Source organism: Scomber scombrus, chromosome 2, assembly GCF_963691925.1.
Source record: "Scomber scombrus chromosome 2, fScoSco1.1, whole genome shotgun sequence".
Taxonomy (NCBI): Eukaryota; Metazoa; Chordata; class Actinopteri; order Scombriformes; family Scombridae; genus Scomber; species Scomber scombrus.
The window spans coordinates 32401032-32418993 of NC_084971.1; the positions used below are offsets into that span (position 1 = coordinate 32401032).

The 17962-nt window shown below is 39.4% G+C and overlaps 1 protein-coding gene across 1 annotated transcript in view; it reads left to right on the top strand.

Moving 5' to 3' along the window:
- lcor (ligand dependent nuclear receptor corepressor) overlaps positions 1-14640 on the top strand; it is a 30776-nt gene extending 16136 nt beyond the window's left edge. The window contains exons 4-5 of the mRNA XM_062426347.1: positions 3265-3355; positions 13473-14640. Coding sequence (XP_062282331.1) covers positions 3265-3355; positions 13473-14619 — 1238 coding nt within the window. The 3' untranslated portion in view covers positions 14620-14640. The remainder of the gene's footprint in view (positions 1-3264; positions 3356-13472) is intronic.
- Positions 14641-17962: the final 3322 nt, after the last annotated feature.

The following is a 17962-nucleotide window of genomic DNA, read 5'->3' on the forward strand; positions in this document are numbered from 1 at the left end:
TGTATAGTGAGGCATTAAACACACAACTGGTGGAGCGATAGGAGACCAGATGGACTGAGGAGAAGAAAATTGTTGTTTAATGAATATGTTTGTTTGTTAGATGAATATGCTGAAAAGGAAAAATAAATAATATCGGAAAATATTGACATAAGACATAATGGACAGATATTATCCGTTGGTCTCCAAACATCGACTTTTGATGCTGTTCATCATTGAAAGCATCTTAAGTGTTTTGTTTATGCAGCTGAAAATTGACTGTAATCATTCAAACGTCAAAATGCTGACAGAAAAGTGACTTTTTCTAAAGATGCTATATGATGCCGTTCTACCGAAATGGTGCAAAATCAGGGTTGGAAAAATCTTGGGGGAAAAATATTTGTATGTATGCAATATATATAATATCTAAGGTATACATTGCTAGTTATTGTACAGTTAATTATCATATTGTATTTTCAGAAAGTTTTGGAATATTTTTTCTCACTACTGAAACACAATATATAGTATATAATAAAAAGGGTTATATTGACTTGTTACATTTTTTTGTTTATATTTTTCTTATAAATGTCATTTTTTGCAATTTTAATTTTAAAGTTTTCAGATTTAAAACAACATCAATTTAAATTTTTAAGAATATTTTGAGTGTAACTTTTTGAAAATTTGAATCCGATTTTTCTTTGTAAAGACTATAAACTTGATCATACTGATTTCAAACTTCAGGATCCATTAGTTTTAAGACAAATTAAACCAAACACTACCATAAAATCTCAATTAATAACTCGATATCCTTTATTTTTGACAAAACATCCCATTTTCAGTAGTGACATCACTGCTGAAAATGTTATTTTATTAGAAATGATGAATAGTAACTAATCAATGTTGCAGATATACAGCCTGCATGTAAAGCAGACAAACTTACTGCTATCTCAAATATTATTTTGGGTTGCGATTCACAATCATTACCTTTCTCCAGCGTTATTGGTCGTTTTGCGTTGGACAACAGCAGCTTGATCAGAATTAGCTCGTGCAGAGTTTTTTCGGAATTGTTGCACCCAAAGGAATATAAAGTTGGCTATCATAGAGAGAGGGGGGGGGGTGTGATAGAAATAAATACGGGGATAGCTCTGTGTATTTTCAGACAGTCTCTCCTGGAAGATATTCATAATGTTTTGCTTTCATTTGTAGTTAGAGTGAGTTCAGGGTGAGAATGGCTGATCATAGGTTACGGAAACTTTAAGATATGATCAAGACACATTCCTCCTTTATCCAGCATCTGAAAGGCTATTCGACCATCTAACTAACAGCTCTGATGGACTACGCTGAAAGTTTGAGGCCAGATAACCAAATGAGGCGATCTTAAGATTTAATCTTTAAAAAAAAAAAGGGTGCTCACCTTCTTCTCACAAGAAGGAAGGAAAGGAGGGAGGGAGGAATAAGGAAGGAAAGGGAGGAAGGGAGGAAGAAGGAAGGAAAGGAGGGAGGAAGGAAGGAAGGAAGGGAGGAAGAAGGAAGGAAGGAAAGGAGGAAGGAAGGAAGGGAGGAAGAAGGAAGGAAAGGGAGGAAGAAGGAAGGAAAGGAGGAAGGAAGGAAGGAAGGAAAGGAGGAAGGGAGGAAGGAAGGAAGGAAAGGAGTAAGGAGGGAGGGAGGGGGAAGGAAAGGAGGAAAGAAGGAAGGAAGGATGGAAGGAGGAGGGAGCAAAGAAAGAGGGAAGGAGGAGAAGAACGAAGAAAAAATAAAGAATGAGAGAGGAAGGAAGGAAAGAAGGAACAGTCAAAAGAGACGGGGTCAATTTGACCCGGGAGGACACTATTCATAGTGTTTTGCTTTCATTTGTAGTTAGAGTGAGTTCAAACCGTTTCTCACCTCCACACAGCTGATCAATCATAGGTTTCGGAAACTTTAAGATATGATAAAGACACATCCCCCTTTATCCAGCATCTGAAAGGCTATTCAACCATCTAACTAACAGCTCTGATGGACTACTCTGAAAGTTTGAGGCCAGATAACCAAATGAGGCGATCTTAAGATTTAATCTTTAAAAAAAGAAAAAAGGGTGCTCACCTTCTTTTCTCACATGCTGTGAAAACCCAACTGGTCAAGGCAGATGGCCGCCCACCTAACGCCTGCTTCTGTCTGTCTGAGGCTTCTTCCCGTTAGAGGGGAGCGTTTCCTCGCTGCTGTCGCTACGAGCTGCTCACACAGTCTAGACCTGCTGTGTGTGGAAAACGCCCCGAGATAATATCTGTTGTGATTCGGTGCTATATAAATAAAATGGAATTGAACAGTATAGAGTGCCGTATACTATACTATACTATACTATACTATACTATACTATACTATACTATACACAGTGCTGAACAGGCGTATAGTATGATGATGAAACTTCAGTACAATATAGATGGGTCAGTGACAAATAAGGGTTGGCAAGATGAGCAATTCAAAAATATGTTAAAAATAGTTTTAAAGCAGCATCAGGTTTTTTAAAATGTATATTTTTTAAATTTGTGTTGGTTTTATATCATTTGAAATGACATTTACACCATTTTTAACCAAAAGTAAGACTGAATGCTCCTTAAAATGTCAAATGGTGTAACCACAAAATAATGATAAATATTCAGTATTTTATCCTACAGTGTATTTAAGTGGACTTATTTAATAATTACTTCATTTAAAAACATCAAATGAAAAGAAACAGTTTTGGAGTATTTCTATATTTAAATTTTAAAGCATTTTATCAATATTGAGAAAACATTATGTAAAAACACATGCTAAAAGTAGATTTTCCTGAAAATGTCAAATGGTGTAACCACAAAAAATGTAATATGTAGAACAATTGTATTCCATTACCTTTATTTAATATAAAAGTTATAATGTAAGATCATGCCAAACTAGTTGATATGGTGTTTTATTGACAATTGACTGTTTTTAAGCAAGTTGAATTATTTGGTACAAAGTTTTTATGGTTACACCACTTAGACATTTTTGCCATAATCCTCTAATATATTCTCTCAAAATGGATTAAAAGCAGAAATTTGATGCTGGGTCCACAAAAAAAGGATGTGTGCAAGTTATTCATACGTTTATTTTCACATTTTAACCCTTTTAAATTTGACTAAACCACATGGACACATAAACCTCACTGACCCTTATGCATCAGAAGTATCTCGGTATGTGATTAATGTGTTTCGATGTGTTTTTTCTGACTCTGAAACACCCAGTAAAGCTATTTGAAGCTCAACCGGTTTCCTGAATGTTTTTTATCCTCAGATGGCGTCCTGGACCTCTCTACCAAGAAGAACCACAGCGCAGGCAGCCTCAAAGCCTTCCCCGGCCTCTCCTCTACGCCCGGGGTCAAAGGGTAAGACAACAGGATTAGTCACACTGGCCTCCGCTAGCAGGGGCCGACGCGGTCATGTGCCTAAAACAACATCGGAGAGGTTAAAGCGTTCACTGCTGTCGTGTTCCTGCTCTGTACTTCATGTCAGTCCGGCGATGGAGTCTGTATTTTGGAGACTTGAGGGTGATGATGTCATAGATTGAGATTCAGATCGGTAATCCAGACGCCGAGTTGGTTTTAGCCAACAAACATTGATTTTCGCAGGCTGAGACGATAACTGTCACGTGCAGATTTAATCAGCTGTTGTTAATTAATTCTGTAAAATTGGCTAAAAATAAAACTCTAAACTAACAATGGTCCAACCCCCCCCGCCCCCCCCCCCGCCCCCGAGGGTTCACTAGATGAATCTGAGAGGTTGTACGATAATTAACAAGATATAAAAACACATTTCTGCAAGATTAATTATGTTTATATATTTCATGAAATGTTCTAATCTTTGTTCTTTGCTTTTTTGAGTTTTACCTCTCTAGGAAATACTCACAAATGATCTCCAGCTGATACTGCTTCACTTTAAAGTGTCTCAGGCCAAAAAAGCTCACTTAAACAATCTTTACAGTACACAAAGGCAGTAAAGATTAACCATTGTGCATTGGAAAACTGATGCACAAATATGATACAGCTTCCAAAAAACCAACTAAGTTTTAAATCAGATTTTTTTAAATAATTTAAACAAGTAAAAAAAAAACCACTAAATCCAATTAGTGGCTGAAATGAATGGTATCAAATTAGCTTCGGACTGCGGCGCATAATTACAAATTTATCTGTTTAATTTTTTTGTAATGGATTGTGGACTCTAGATAAGTTTTTAATTATCTGAAAAAGAGAAACACACACACACACACATTTACCACATAGTATTTCCCTCTTCTAGGAGAACAATCACACTGCTATCGATGCAGAGAAGCGATAGATCACATCAGAACATTTTCAGGTGTAGCTACAGTGAGATAGTGTCGTTTGCAAAGTGTTACGTAAGACTGAATATTACCAATAACTGGTGGATGGTTGACAGTCATTGAAAAGTATCGATCATCATGCTGTAGCTGTTAATATGAACTATTTTAGCTTATTAAATGAGTAATTTTACTTTAAAACAGGGGGGTGAAACTCATTTTAGTTATATACCTCAATTTGATCTAAAGTGGGCCAGACCAGTAAAACCATTGCATAATACATAATACCATTGCTTCAAAATGAGCAATTTCAACGATATTACGTCACAGTTTCTTTCCGATTATTTTTGCACATTTGACAAAATTTTGCACAATGTTAAATAATATGACAATAATAATGTATTCTTAGTTTCTTCAGATAATTGTATTCATGGTCAGGATGATTAAAAACGTCTGAATCAGTAGAAAAAAATACTTTTATGCAATTTTCATACCTTGCAAAGTTATCCAGCAGGCCAGATTGAACCCCTTGAAAGTAGGGTGACCACCCGTCCCGCGTAGCGCGTGCACGCACAGCGTTTGAAGCCCAATTCATGCGTCCCGCAAATTGAGACCGTGTCACGCATAATCATTAATCAATGCTTTCTAAAAAAAAAAAAAAAAGGTAGTCGCTCTATATCCTCGAGCCCCAGGCAGCCAAACGAACATTGACAGTTCAGCACGCTACTGTTGTCACAGTTGAACTGCTGACTAGATTCTAGTTCTAGGTTGTTGTCAACTTTTTCGTTGTCATGACAGCGCACGCACCTGTATATTGGAAAGGAACTTTTAGACGCGCGCTTTCCTAATTCGAAAAATGGAGTCTGAGGTACCGCCATCAACTAAAAAGAGAAGGTGTGGGTACAATAAAGACTGGCAAAATGAATATTTGTGGCTGAAAGGTGTTGAGGGGGATACCGAGAGGGCTTTCTGTGACCTTTGCAAGACGTCCTTCTCAATCGGACATGGAGGGGAAAATGATGTGAAACGACACAGACAGACGGAGACTCACAAAAAACGGGTCCAGCAGAAAGAGACATCCAAATATGGATGCTTTCCTCCGACCTAAAACCGATTACAGTGGACAACAATATTTTTGTATAGCCTACTTATATATATTATATTGTATACTTGTTCTTCTTTTATATATATATATATAGTATATTTAGACATGATATGGTGATATAATTCCTGTTAATCCTATAATTTCATATTAGAATATATTTAAAGTGAATAAGTTGCAATGGAAAATAAATAAAATTACATAGCTAAAGTAAATTATAAGTGGAAGTGCATCTGTCAATTCATTGAATGTTCAAAATATTAGGAATCTTTATTTAGAAGAAAATACACATTGGTTGGCCTATTCATGAGCATACATCAGCAATTACACATGTTTAGGGGAATAGGGCATTATTAATATACCGTGTAAGGTTGTTTGTGCTAGAAATGGGTACACCACTATCAGTGAGTCTGCTTGTGGGGTGGGGCCACCGCCGCGACAGGCAGTGTCCCACATTGTCCCTCAGAAAAATACCCCTTGTCCATCCTTGGGCTTATTAGCAGGTGGTCACCCTACTTGAAAGGCCCAGTTCTGGTCCGCAGGCCGTACGGTTGGCACCCCTGCTTTAATATACTACATGACGCTGTTGGAAGTTGCCCCATCAGTCTGTAATTAGTGTTTAATTATCTACTTATTGAGCGTTGCATGTTGTTAATATCGTCACAATTCGACTATCCTGACTTAGATCTGCAGTCATTAGTTCTCACTCATCTAAGTACGACATATGTAGCTGTCAGCTGCACAGAATTCATCCCAGATACAAAACAACCACGGAGCAGCTTGCAAGATATTCCCGAATCTAATGTGGTAAATGGGAGGAAAAAGCATGTAAAAACACCAGCGAGATCCTTGTACATTTTAGTCATTAAAGATGCATGAAGTGAAGACGAGTTGAACCTCCGAACAGACGGACAATGCAGTACGTTTGTAAGCATTCGGCTCACCTCTGCTCGTGCCTCACTGCCAAACGCAATATGTTCCTCCAAACACGGTGAAGTGTCATTTGTATCCTTTAAAAAAAAAACACACACAATATGTGAAGCAGATATTTACGTTTGCACAGCACGCAGCTTATTCCCAGTAGATAATGCTTCTTTTTCTTTCTGTGGACTTTATGCTAATTAAGTTTGACTCTCTGTGAGTGTTTATTCCAAACCACTAAAAGTATGTTGAACCCATCACCATTAAGCTTTTATAAACTTTGCACAGGTTTAATTACAACTGTGTTTTATCAGTTCCAGACGATATTAAGATGTTCAGGGTCTAAATCCTTTTCTTTGTCTCTTCAATGTGCTTCACCTTGTTCGTGTTTTCTCCCGTAACATTTCTATTAATCTAATAATATACTGTTTACATATATTAAGATGCAGAAGCAGCAGCAAGGTTAGAAAAACAACCTGTTGGTAAATACCAGGTTGATTTAGAAAAAAAAAAAATCGAACTTTGTGGGAACAAGCAAAGCGAAGGTCTGCAGGTCTTTGAAAGTGCTGCGACCTCGCTGGGTTTCTCAACGTTTCGCTGTTTCAAACTTTCGATTTACGCAAAACTGTCCTGCAGCGAGCCCTGCCAACGTACTCCCACCTTTCATCTCTTACTTATCGGTTTCGCTAAGATGATCGATACCTGAGCATCTATTCCATCGCTGCAGCTGTTGATATTTGTGCACAGGTATTTATAATTCAGACTCCGCCCTCGTCTAACCTCCATAACCCTCCACCCAAGAGTAAGAGTTCAACGGCAGTGTGTGTCGAACACATGACGGAGGCTTTCACTGCTTCTCTATGTTTGTCTTCGTGTCAGTACCTTTTATTGATGAAGCTCAGTGTTGCAGCCCGATCATTTATTGATGAACGTATACTTTGCCTTGAAGTCATGTTTGAATCACTAGTTATCATACTTGCTTCTTGCATCAAGAGGGAATAAACAATCAACGCTAATTGCAGCTGCCATTTCCAGGAATACTTTTGATCTGTAGGTCAAAGATGGATTAGGAGAGGTTCGATACTCTACTCCGAGCAGCCCCCGAACGCTCAGTGTGGTGGAGGATGTGGGCGCAGAAAAAAAACCTGCAGCCACCATGTGGACCAAGCTTCTCTTTAATCTAGCAGTGAATACACCTCCAACCGCCTGCTGAACTGAGATTTGAGAAGTGTTGCATTGACATTTCAGTTAACAAGAGTCTCATGTGAACTCGGCATGAGTGGTTTGTCCTCGTTGAAAGCCAATTCTGCCTTGGTACAAAGCTTTGCTGCTTTAGTTTGGGGTTAAAAAAACCTTTTCTACTGATACATAACATTTCTTTTTTTTAATTCTAATGTAACATATTGCCTATTCTAACACACTCCACAAGAAAAAGTCCAGCAGGTAAACACATATTCCAAAATTGGAAACCTTAAGCCCCTCAGGACAGATCTCCTGCCTTCAGGCCATAAGGCCCCCAAACCTCACTGGGGACCCTCTAATGATCGGATCATGTAATATTAACTATAGAAGGAGGTGGAGCCTGTAGTTCAACCCCCACTGACACTCATTCATCTTTTACAGACATTCCCCAAAGCACACAGCAGGTTCATGTGTGTATCACAGGTTACCATCCAGGCCAAAAGAGAACCAAATAGAAATGTGCATTTTTAGATCTTCAATTAAATGCATTACTATAATTCACTATTTTGTATTTTATAAATTAGTATAGTAGGCATGCAGAAGCTACAAACCCTATTAGAATAAAATGTGTTTGTTTTAAATGTCCCATGATGGTTTCAGTTGTTTGTTTTGAAGGGTTTTTCCCAACTAAAAAGAATACAAGAATTCCCTAAATGCTCCTTGTAGTTTTACATAAAAAAAAAAATCATCATTCAAAGAAATAAGCGTTGGCTGCGGAATAAAACCTTTCTTTAAAAAAACCCCACGTCAGCCTCAAAAGACACCTGCTGTTGTTTAAGGGAAACAGATCATTCATCCAGTTGCTGAAACACTCTTTCAATTGGTCTCATTGGGGATCTCTGTGTTATGCATATTTCTTTCTTCCCTTTTTTTTTTTCTTTCACCAATGAATGCTTCACAGCGAATCCTCAGATCGACCATTACTGTCTGGCGCTGCCTCCTTGATGACTGCGTGTTTACTGTAACAGAACTCTCTATTAGAACGTAGACTCTCCCGAAGCCTCTCGTTAACCTTGTATTGTTTCCAACGAGACCGAGACCGCCCACTGTGATAATCTGTCTTAAAGCTCCTGCTGAGGACTCCCCGCATCGCACAGTCGGTCGCACCGCGGCTCACCAGAATGTCTCCAGTGGAGAGATGCTGTATTTCCATTAAGTTTAGTCTCCCACATGCCATCCGCTGACTTGATAAGCTGTTTCCTGTTATTATGAACCTGAAGGCCTAATTTATGCAAGGCTGCTCAATGCTTTTGATAAGATATATTATGTTAGGGTTAGGGTTCGTAGACACTGTCATATTTTGTCATGCATGTAATTGGCTTTAGTTTAGTTTATGGAGTTTCCACTATACAGTTCTAGCACTACTCGGCTCGACTCGACTTGACTCAGTTCCAGGAACGACATTTTCCAAAATAGTACCTACTCAATGTGGGCGGGGTTGTCCTGGCACGGCTGTGCGAAACTGCTGTGACTTTGTTTTAAATGCGACACAAACACATAAACAATGGAGGAAATGGAGGTGAAGGTGTACTTGCTGCTGTATGAGGCTTTCTGTCTCACACAAAGCAAGAAAATTGAGCCGTGTGGCTGTAACGCTGTTGCCGGTATTTAAAAATGCCGGGTTTGATTCTTGTGTGGGACGGCTCATGACTCTTCCAGCGACGACTCTTCTGACCAATCAGTGGCCGGCAGTCTGTTGACGTCACGTTTAGTATCGGCTTGGCTCGCTTGGAACCTCACCAGAGCAGATACTAAAAAAGTACCAGGTACCCGGTACTTTCCCTAGTGGAAACGCAATAAAAACCGGAGTAGAGTAGAGTCAAGTAGTGCTGGAACTGTATAGTGGAAAAGCCCCATTAGTTTAGTTTAGTTCAGTTTAGTTTAGTTGAGCTGGGCAACTGTTAAACTTCCTGGGAGCTACAAAAGAAAAACAATACAGTTATATGAACTTAGTAATAATATATGTTCAAAGCATACAGAAAAAAACACACTTAGAAAGAGGAAAAATAAATAAAAAACCACAAGTTTATAGTTTTCACTGAACTTCCTTACTGATATTTTGGACTATAACTTTTAACGTCATTGTTTAAATCCCAGTCTTGTTCATATAATGTAACTTAACAAACCAGCTGAAGGATAGCGTCCGGTTACCACGGAGACGAAGCATAAATTGAAAACGTCATCCGACTCTTTAGTTTCTGTCGAGCAACTCTTATCAAAAGGAGTCAAGCGACATACCATAAATCAGCCTTAAGGGAGGTCTTTTTTTTCTCTTTTTTTTTTAAAGAGCCTCTCCACTGTTGCTATAGTAACTTAGCAGTAGGGAACATTGGCTGCAGCAGTTCAAGTGGAGGCTCTTTGCATGTAAGCACATGTTTGAGCAGCAGACGCAGTTTTCAGAACATTTGAAAGATTGAAATGTGAGCTGCTTCACTGATGAACTGCTGGGATGAGAGGAGACATACTGATGCTGGTTTATAAGTTCAATGTAACAAGAAGCTCAATTTAAGGTGTAAATAATTATTGTAAACAAGACAGGAAAGACAGTTTGCAAGCAAGCTCTATTTTGGACCATCTTTCTTTCACTTTCTTATGGTGTCTTGTGACCTCTTATATTTATTTTAAGGCAAAGCAGCTTTATTTATATAATGCATTTCATACACAGGAGCAACTCAATGTGCTTTACATAAAAAAACTAAATATCAGGGGATGAAAACATTAAATTAGAAACATTAAAAAATACAATAAATTTAAATAAAAAAAACCCAATTATAATAAAAAGAGAACAAAGTACAAAAAAAAGAAAAAGAAAGAGAAATAAAACAAAAAGCTAGATTAAAATAGAGAATAAAAGCAGATTGCAGCATAAAATAATGATTTGCTTTAAAAGTAGCAAAAATGTAAAGTGCTTAAAAAAAAAAGAAAAAAAAAGAGCTCAATCATAAGCACATTAAAAGAGACGTGTTTTTAACCTGGAATTAAAAAATATTCATTTGGGGCTGATTACCCTACTGGGTTTATATTCACATATACTGTATAACATGTCATTAATGTACGATATATATAAATTCAGTTTAGTTTAGTTTGCACAAGTTAAAATTTACACACAAAAAATGACAGATAATGACAAATAATATAGAGTGCAGGGAGAGGCATAAAAACTCAATTGGGCTTATTTTTAAATCCTCCACCTTAAAAAAAAAGCTAAAATTACACAATATTACAGAAAATAATATGACTACATCGAACAAAACAAATAATTATATATAAAATAACGTAATTGTAATACATTGTTGAGCTATGGTACAATCTGACTGTCTTTTTAGTGCCTATTGTTCAGAATCTATTATTTTGGATGACCTCAGTTTTTTAAATTTATTATATTTTGGAGGTGAATTAAATGTTACAACAGTGAATAGTGTTTATTGTCTGGTAGATAGATAGATGGATGGATGGATGGATAGACAGATAGATAGATAGATAGATAGATGGATGGATGGATGGATGGATAGATAGATAGATAGATAGATAGATAGATAGATAGATGGATGGATGGATGGATGGATGGATAGATAGATAGATAGATAGATAGATAGATAGATAGATAGATAGATAGATAGATAGATAGATACAGTAGATAGATAGATAGATAGATAGATAGATAGATAGATACAGTAGATAGATAGATAGATAGATAGATAGATAGATAGATAGATAGATAGATAGATAGATAGATAGATAGATAGATAGATACAGTAGATAGATAGATAGATAGATAGATAGATAGATAGATAGATAGATAGATAGATAGATAGATAGATAGATAGATAGATAGATAGATAGACGGAGGGAGGGACGGACGGACAGACAGACAGACAGACAGACAGACAGACAGACAGACAGACAGACAGACAGACAGACAGACAGATAGATAGATAGATAGATAGGTGAATGCTGCATGTGGATTTGAACATTTTGCTCGATCGATATAGTTCCCAAAAATCCTTGCGTGGTCTCGGCTCAACCAGAACATGAAAGTGTGATTTAAAAAATACATCATAATTGCTTCTCATGTGTCCTTGCCCTCACACGTCTCCTCTTCACCCTCTCCTTGTTGATACATTATTGATTAGCTCAGCAAACCCTGCTGTTACATGCACTGAATTGTATTGCATTATATCTTTCTGTTTACCCTTTTTTTTCTCTCTCTATTGGTCGTCACACAATGCCATTTTAAACACTCCAGTCACATTGCACTGAAAAAAACTGAAGTTGGTTTTAACCAGAGTAAAGACACGACTGCCAATACAGAGGGAACATTTTCAGCGCTAGTATCTGTATAATTAATGCTTTTGGTATGCACATACATTGTGAATGTATGTGTATACATTTGAGATTTAATTACGGTATGAAAGATTAAAACATAATGACTCTAACATCCTTGTGCCACCTCAGTTATAGTCATTGCACAACAACTAATTGGTGCTTAATAATGAAGGGCTGGGAGAAACAACTCATTTGCAAGTGTTTTGTCTAATTGTAAGCCTCGTTATGTTCTGTTTTCCATTAAAAAAAAAAGGAAGAAATGTTGTAGACTTTTATTTTATTATTTGCAAGATTTGTTACATTTTACTTAACAGGTCTGTGTGGGCATTAAAAAGCATAATTATTGCCTGGATAAGTGACAAAATGTTAATTCCCTCAATTCCCACAATAACACTAATAAGTAATATTCATCGCACATTGCAGATGTTTTAATATACTCACTGCTGAGATTTCTGCTTTCGTGCATGCAGAATTTTGTCTATTGGGCTTAAAACGTAGAAAAATGTAAAACATGGAAAATTGAGCGCGCTTGGGTGGTCGAGTGGTTAAAGCACGTGCCATATAATCACAGCGTCCCTGCTTCCAACCCCGCAAGGGACCTTTGCTGCAGGTCATTCCCCACTCTCTCTTTCCTTGTTTCCTATTAGCCTTTATGCTACTTCTGCACAATAAACAAACAAACATAAAATACACACCAAAATTATTTAATTTGAAACTACAGCAACATTAGCGCCTTGGTAGATGAGTGGTTAAGGCATATGCCACATAAAGGCAGCATCCCTGGTTCAATTCTGGCAAGGGACCTTTGCTGCAGGTCATTCCCCTTTTTCTCTCTCTCCCTGTTTCCTGTCTCTGCTGCATACTGTCTAATAAAGGCAAAGAAAAGCCCCAAATAAAAGAAACTAGAGCAACATGTCTTTCCAGAACCAACATCCCAGTTTCTCTGGACAACCCTTACTTCTAAAAGTGATCACAGGAAAAAAGCAATAATCAATCGGACCAATTGAACAGCCATCAATCGTTGGCATGAATTGGGTCAAACTAGGCTTTGCATTCATTGCGAGGCCATGCCGAATCTTGACTGTGCGACACTATCTCCCCTTGAGATAGTAGTAGGCAGTGAGTCTGCTCCTTTTGGGGGGAAACCGGAGGCATTCTGATAGTGTTGCTATAGCAGTCGAGGTCAGATATGCGTTTTCCTATCTCTCTGAACGGAGTAGAGGTTGGATATGGTGAACCCTGTAGGAAGGAGGACAAAGGCACTGAGTTGCATCTAGGAACCTGGTCTTATCTGTGGTTCATCCTGTGGCGTTATCTGTGTGGTTTAAGACGATTCCCGGAGGACCGAAACTGGGAAAGGAGCATCAGAAGAGAACGTGTACTGATTATTCATTCACTTCTCCTTGATCGAGCTAATAAACCATTTCAATGCAAGACATCCTGGACTCCTGTCTACAAATAATAAACCAATGATTCATAATTTAATCACAAACTCTGCATTAAACCCTGTTCTCAAGAATCAGTGTTGTTTAATTGTGAGATCTCAGACACTGTTTTATGATTTTAATGTATTTCCTTTTCTTTCTCCATCCAGACGTTCCCTCAAAGTGGAACAAGCCCTGCCAGAGGTGGATGAGGACGACGGCCTGCTGCAGAGAAGCTTGCAGGACGGACTGAGAGAGAACTACATCACCTCAAGCTCTTTCAAGCCACCGATGGCCCGCTCGCTTCGCATCAAGGAAGAGCTCCTCAGCCAGAAGCACCGCCTCCTGAGTCAGCCTGCTGCTCTTTCATTGGCTAATCTGGAGTCAGCCGGCTTGCTCAATCACGTGCAGTCCCACTCCTTGCTCGGCCAGAAGGGCTCTTCCTCTTTCTGGGGGAGCAAGGCCCACCTCGACAGCCTGATGAAATTTAAGCAGGCCAGCGGAGCTCTGAGTGGGGCCCTCAGCGAGCTCAAAGACCTGCCTACGTTCCTGGAGAATCACAACCACCACGGAGCCTTCTCCTTCAAGAGTTCCCTCCATCATCACCACCACAATCAGGTCTCCAAGGCCCAACACCACCACCACGACGGCAAGAGAGACCAGGGCCATTCACCTCCTGTTGACCTAAAGATACCCCAGGTTCGGGGCATGGATCTCTCCTGGGACTCTCATGCCTCTGAACTATATGGCTACGGCGCCATGGGGGTCGGAGGTGGTGGCCATGGGGAGAACAGCTTGAGCCGGAAGCTGAGAGCCATCCTACCCAAGCAGAACCGCCGGGGAGGAAGCCTCGGGAGCCTGTTGGACGGAGCGGCCGACTACTGGAGCGCCGACTTGGACCACTCCAGTTCTGGGCCGGCGTACTCCACCTCTGATGCGGAAGGGGACCCGAACTCCAAGCAGCCTAGGAAGAAGAGGGGCCGTTACCGTCAGTACAACACCGAGATCCTGGAGGAGGCCATTACGGTCGTGATGAACGGGAAGATGAGCGTGTCCAAGGCCCAGAACATGTACGGGATCCCGCACAGCACCCTGGAGTACAAGGTAAAGGAGCGCTTGGGAACCCTGAAGAACCCCCCAAAGAAGAAGATCAAGCTGATGATGAAGATGGAAGCAGGAGGCCCGGATTTTCCCGCGGAGTCAGAGAACACACCCACCGCAACCTCACGAGACGACGGCCCGCCGCTAGCAGCCGCCGAGCTCAAGGACGATGTAAAAGAAGAGATTGATGATGACAATTTCAAACCAATCGACTAAACGACTAACACATGTAAACCTCAGTCAAATGACAACACAAAGTAATTTGAAAAAAAAACAAACAAAAAACGGATCGGGCTTTATTTGTGCCAATTTACTTTGCAGTATCTGGGTGAGCACAAACGCAGGGATAAATATGAGGATTCTTAAAAACAAAAAACACACAAAAACTGGAGAGAAACAACATCAAACGGATGGTTTTTAAAACTAGCGTCACTTGAACGACGCCGAACACGCATTTGTTTAGCTTTTATATCCAGGGGCTTAACAAATGCAGCTAAAGACAAAGGTTAAGTGACAATTAATGAAATTTCCTTAAGCATGCTGATAATCCCCCAGCCCCCAACCCCCCCCCCCCCAAAAAAAACCCCAACCCCTCCCTCTTTTCTGAACTTGAAACACTGAACCTTTTGGCTGCTTATAAATGCAGTTTTGGGTTCGGACCATTCCAATTTGGGGGGAAAAATGAGGGGTAAGGGTTGAAAATTAACTCCTTATGAAAGAGAAAAACTGACAAATTAAAGCCCCCCGTAACTGCTCCCCTCGTTCATGGAGTACTAGCTGAAAAAAAAAAAAAATTGGTAAGTGAACTGATGATTTGACATTTGAAGCCAACTGTAAAGGTTTTAATCATGCCATCGATATTCCTCACCGGGGTTCTGAATCAAAACCCATTTTTTGCCAGGTAGCCATGACGCTTTAACTGCAAATCTTTTTTCCTTTTTCCCTCCTTTTTAAAGATTTTCTGCTAATTTCCGTGTGGACGAAAGCAACATTAACCCGTCCTTTTTTTTTTGAACGAGAAAAAAAAAGACACACAAAAGTCATTCAGGGATGCATGTTTGTGAGTTTCGTGGATACTACTGACTTCTATATAATTTGACCTCTTTTTTTCCTCTTATCTTTATCTCTCTTTTTTTCGTTTGATTTTGCTTTCTTTTGCACTACACTTTTGGGTCTGGCGCTTACGGACCTGGTTACCTCGGCATTGTTGCCCTTGCATCATGCACTTATTATGGTCTGTCTCTGAAGCCCAGTCGCAACCTCGCAACGGGTCAAAGGTGCAAATCGCCTTTTCGCACGCTGATCCATAATCAGATCCAGGAAGCTCTTTAACCCTCTTTTTTGCCAAGGGATAAGTTGAGGGGTAATCTCATTATGGATCAGCTGGGTTTTTTTAAGGCGGGATGCTACCTCATGGACCTCCATCAGTGTCTCACTGCTGATCCTGGAAAGCCAGAGCCCCCCCCCCCCCATGGAGATCTGTACTGGATGAAGGCCTTTTTAGGATCAGAATGTGAAACTCTGCTGCTATCCAGTTGATTATCTAGCTCATATATACAAAGCTTTAGCTAGTTTTAGCTAATGAGTTTTAGCTAGTACTAGCTAACAACAACAACACATTGCTGATGTTTTTTTTTCTTTTCTTTTCTTTTTGTTTTCTTTTGCTTTTCTAATCAAACTAAGCAGAAGCGGCTTAGCTGATGAATTTTTAAAAAATGTTAAAAAATCTTCTCCCTCACACTTCAAAGACAGTTTTAAAGGCAGTTTACTACGACAATGTGCATTTATAGAGGGAGTGTTCATTTTAGGTGGGTGGCGGGTGGGCAATATGCAGTGGGGAGGGGTAGTTGATAGAGGTGAGGGGAAAGGCAGATTTAATATATTATAAATTATTATGACTGATGACGTTAAAAGCCAATCCGTGATTCTGGAAGATTTCCTTTTTTTCTCCTCGTTTTTAACTCAGGGTAACTGAGACAGATGATGTGGGGTTTTCAAATGTGGCTGTTTTCCTGTAATGGACCTATAGTTGACAGACAGGAGGACGAGACACGCCCCTCACTAATGCTTCGTCTGCGGGAGGGGCTATGTGAGTAAATATAGCAGCGCCATAGCCGACAGACCTGTAAAGAATCATGAAGAAGACAAAAGAACAGAAAAACACCAACGTTGGTTTTTTTTGGTGGGGTTGCATCAAACTTATGGCGCTAGACTTCGAAAATAGCACTTTTCAAAAATAAGAGAAAACAAGAGAGAAAGGAAGCTGTCTGAGGTTATGCATGTAGTGTAGCTCTTCTTTGGGGGATATGGAGCAGGGAGCGATGAGGAGGGCAAGAGAGATGGAGAAAAAAAAAAAAAGCTTTAGTGTGTTAAGACTTTCAGAAGGCTGCAGCTTGGACCCAAACTACTTTTCTTTCCACTCGATTACCTCCTCAATTTAAAAAAAAAAAAACTTTAAAAAAAAAAAGGAAAAAAATGGTCAACAGCTTGAACAAGTTAAGTTGTGTGTAGTGTCGTCTTGTCGTTTTCCCCTCCCCCTCGTCACTGAAGCACCAGGGATAGATGAACTATCACCACGTTTTACCAGGCGGGGAACGAATATCCCTCAGAGGACACAAGTGTAAAGAAAAAAAAAAAAAAAGCTCTTTTAGTATTTTCCATTCAGGAAAAGATTGAACGAGATGACAAAAGCTTTTTTTGCGTGTCATGTTTTTTTTTTTTTCTTTCTTTTTTCTGCTCTGTGGTAAATGTTGCTCTTCGCTCCTAACACTGCCTGGTGCTCACCCAGTCTGTGAGATTTTTAACATGAGAACTGTACCTCTCTGTTCAGATGAAATGATGATGATTCACTCCTTTTGAAATGTATTGTACATTTTATTTATTTGATTTTTGTTTTAGGTTTTTTCTCTTTTTTTTTTTTTTTGGTTTTTTCTTTGATTATTCTCTTCAAAATGGCATGCACCACTTTGTTTTTGGCTGATTTTGGGGGGTCGGGCCAATTGAATATATCATGTTGAGAGGATTTCAACACAATTAATCCTGAGCCAGAGATGCTAAAACTCTTTAAAGTTATGAATGGGTCATTATTTAATTATTATTAGAATTGTTTACTACCTGTTGCATACAATCTTATTTTCCCCACTATTGCTATTGATTATCCACCTTAAGCTTTGTAGCTCCCTTGGCTTAATTGGCACATATGCATGGCCAATGGGAAAAAGCTCTAGAAAAAACCCCTTAAACAACAATATTGCCGTTGGGGGTTCATCACCATGCATGAAATGCGTCCAACACTTAAACAATGCTGAGCATTTGAAGTGTCTAATAGGTTTTTCTTGTGCATCAGGTTGGACCAAGCGAAGGACAATGCACTGATCTGATAGTTAAAACGGGATCGAAGATAGCATAGCACTTCTTTTAAACAGGCCTCTGATAAAAAGGCATGATAGCTGCTCGCTTAAGTTTGATAAAACACGATTTACAGTACAGGATTACCTAATTAAACCCCCCCCCCCCCCCCCCTAAAAGAACAGAACAAAACAAACCCATGGCACTCTGC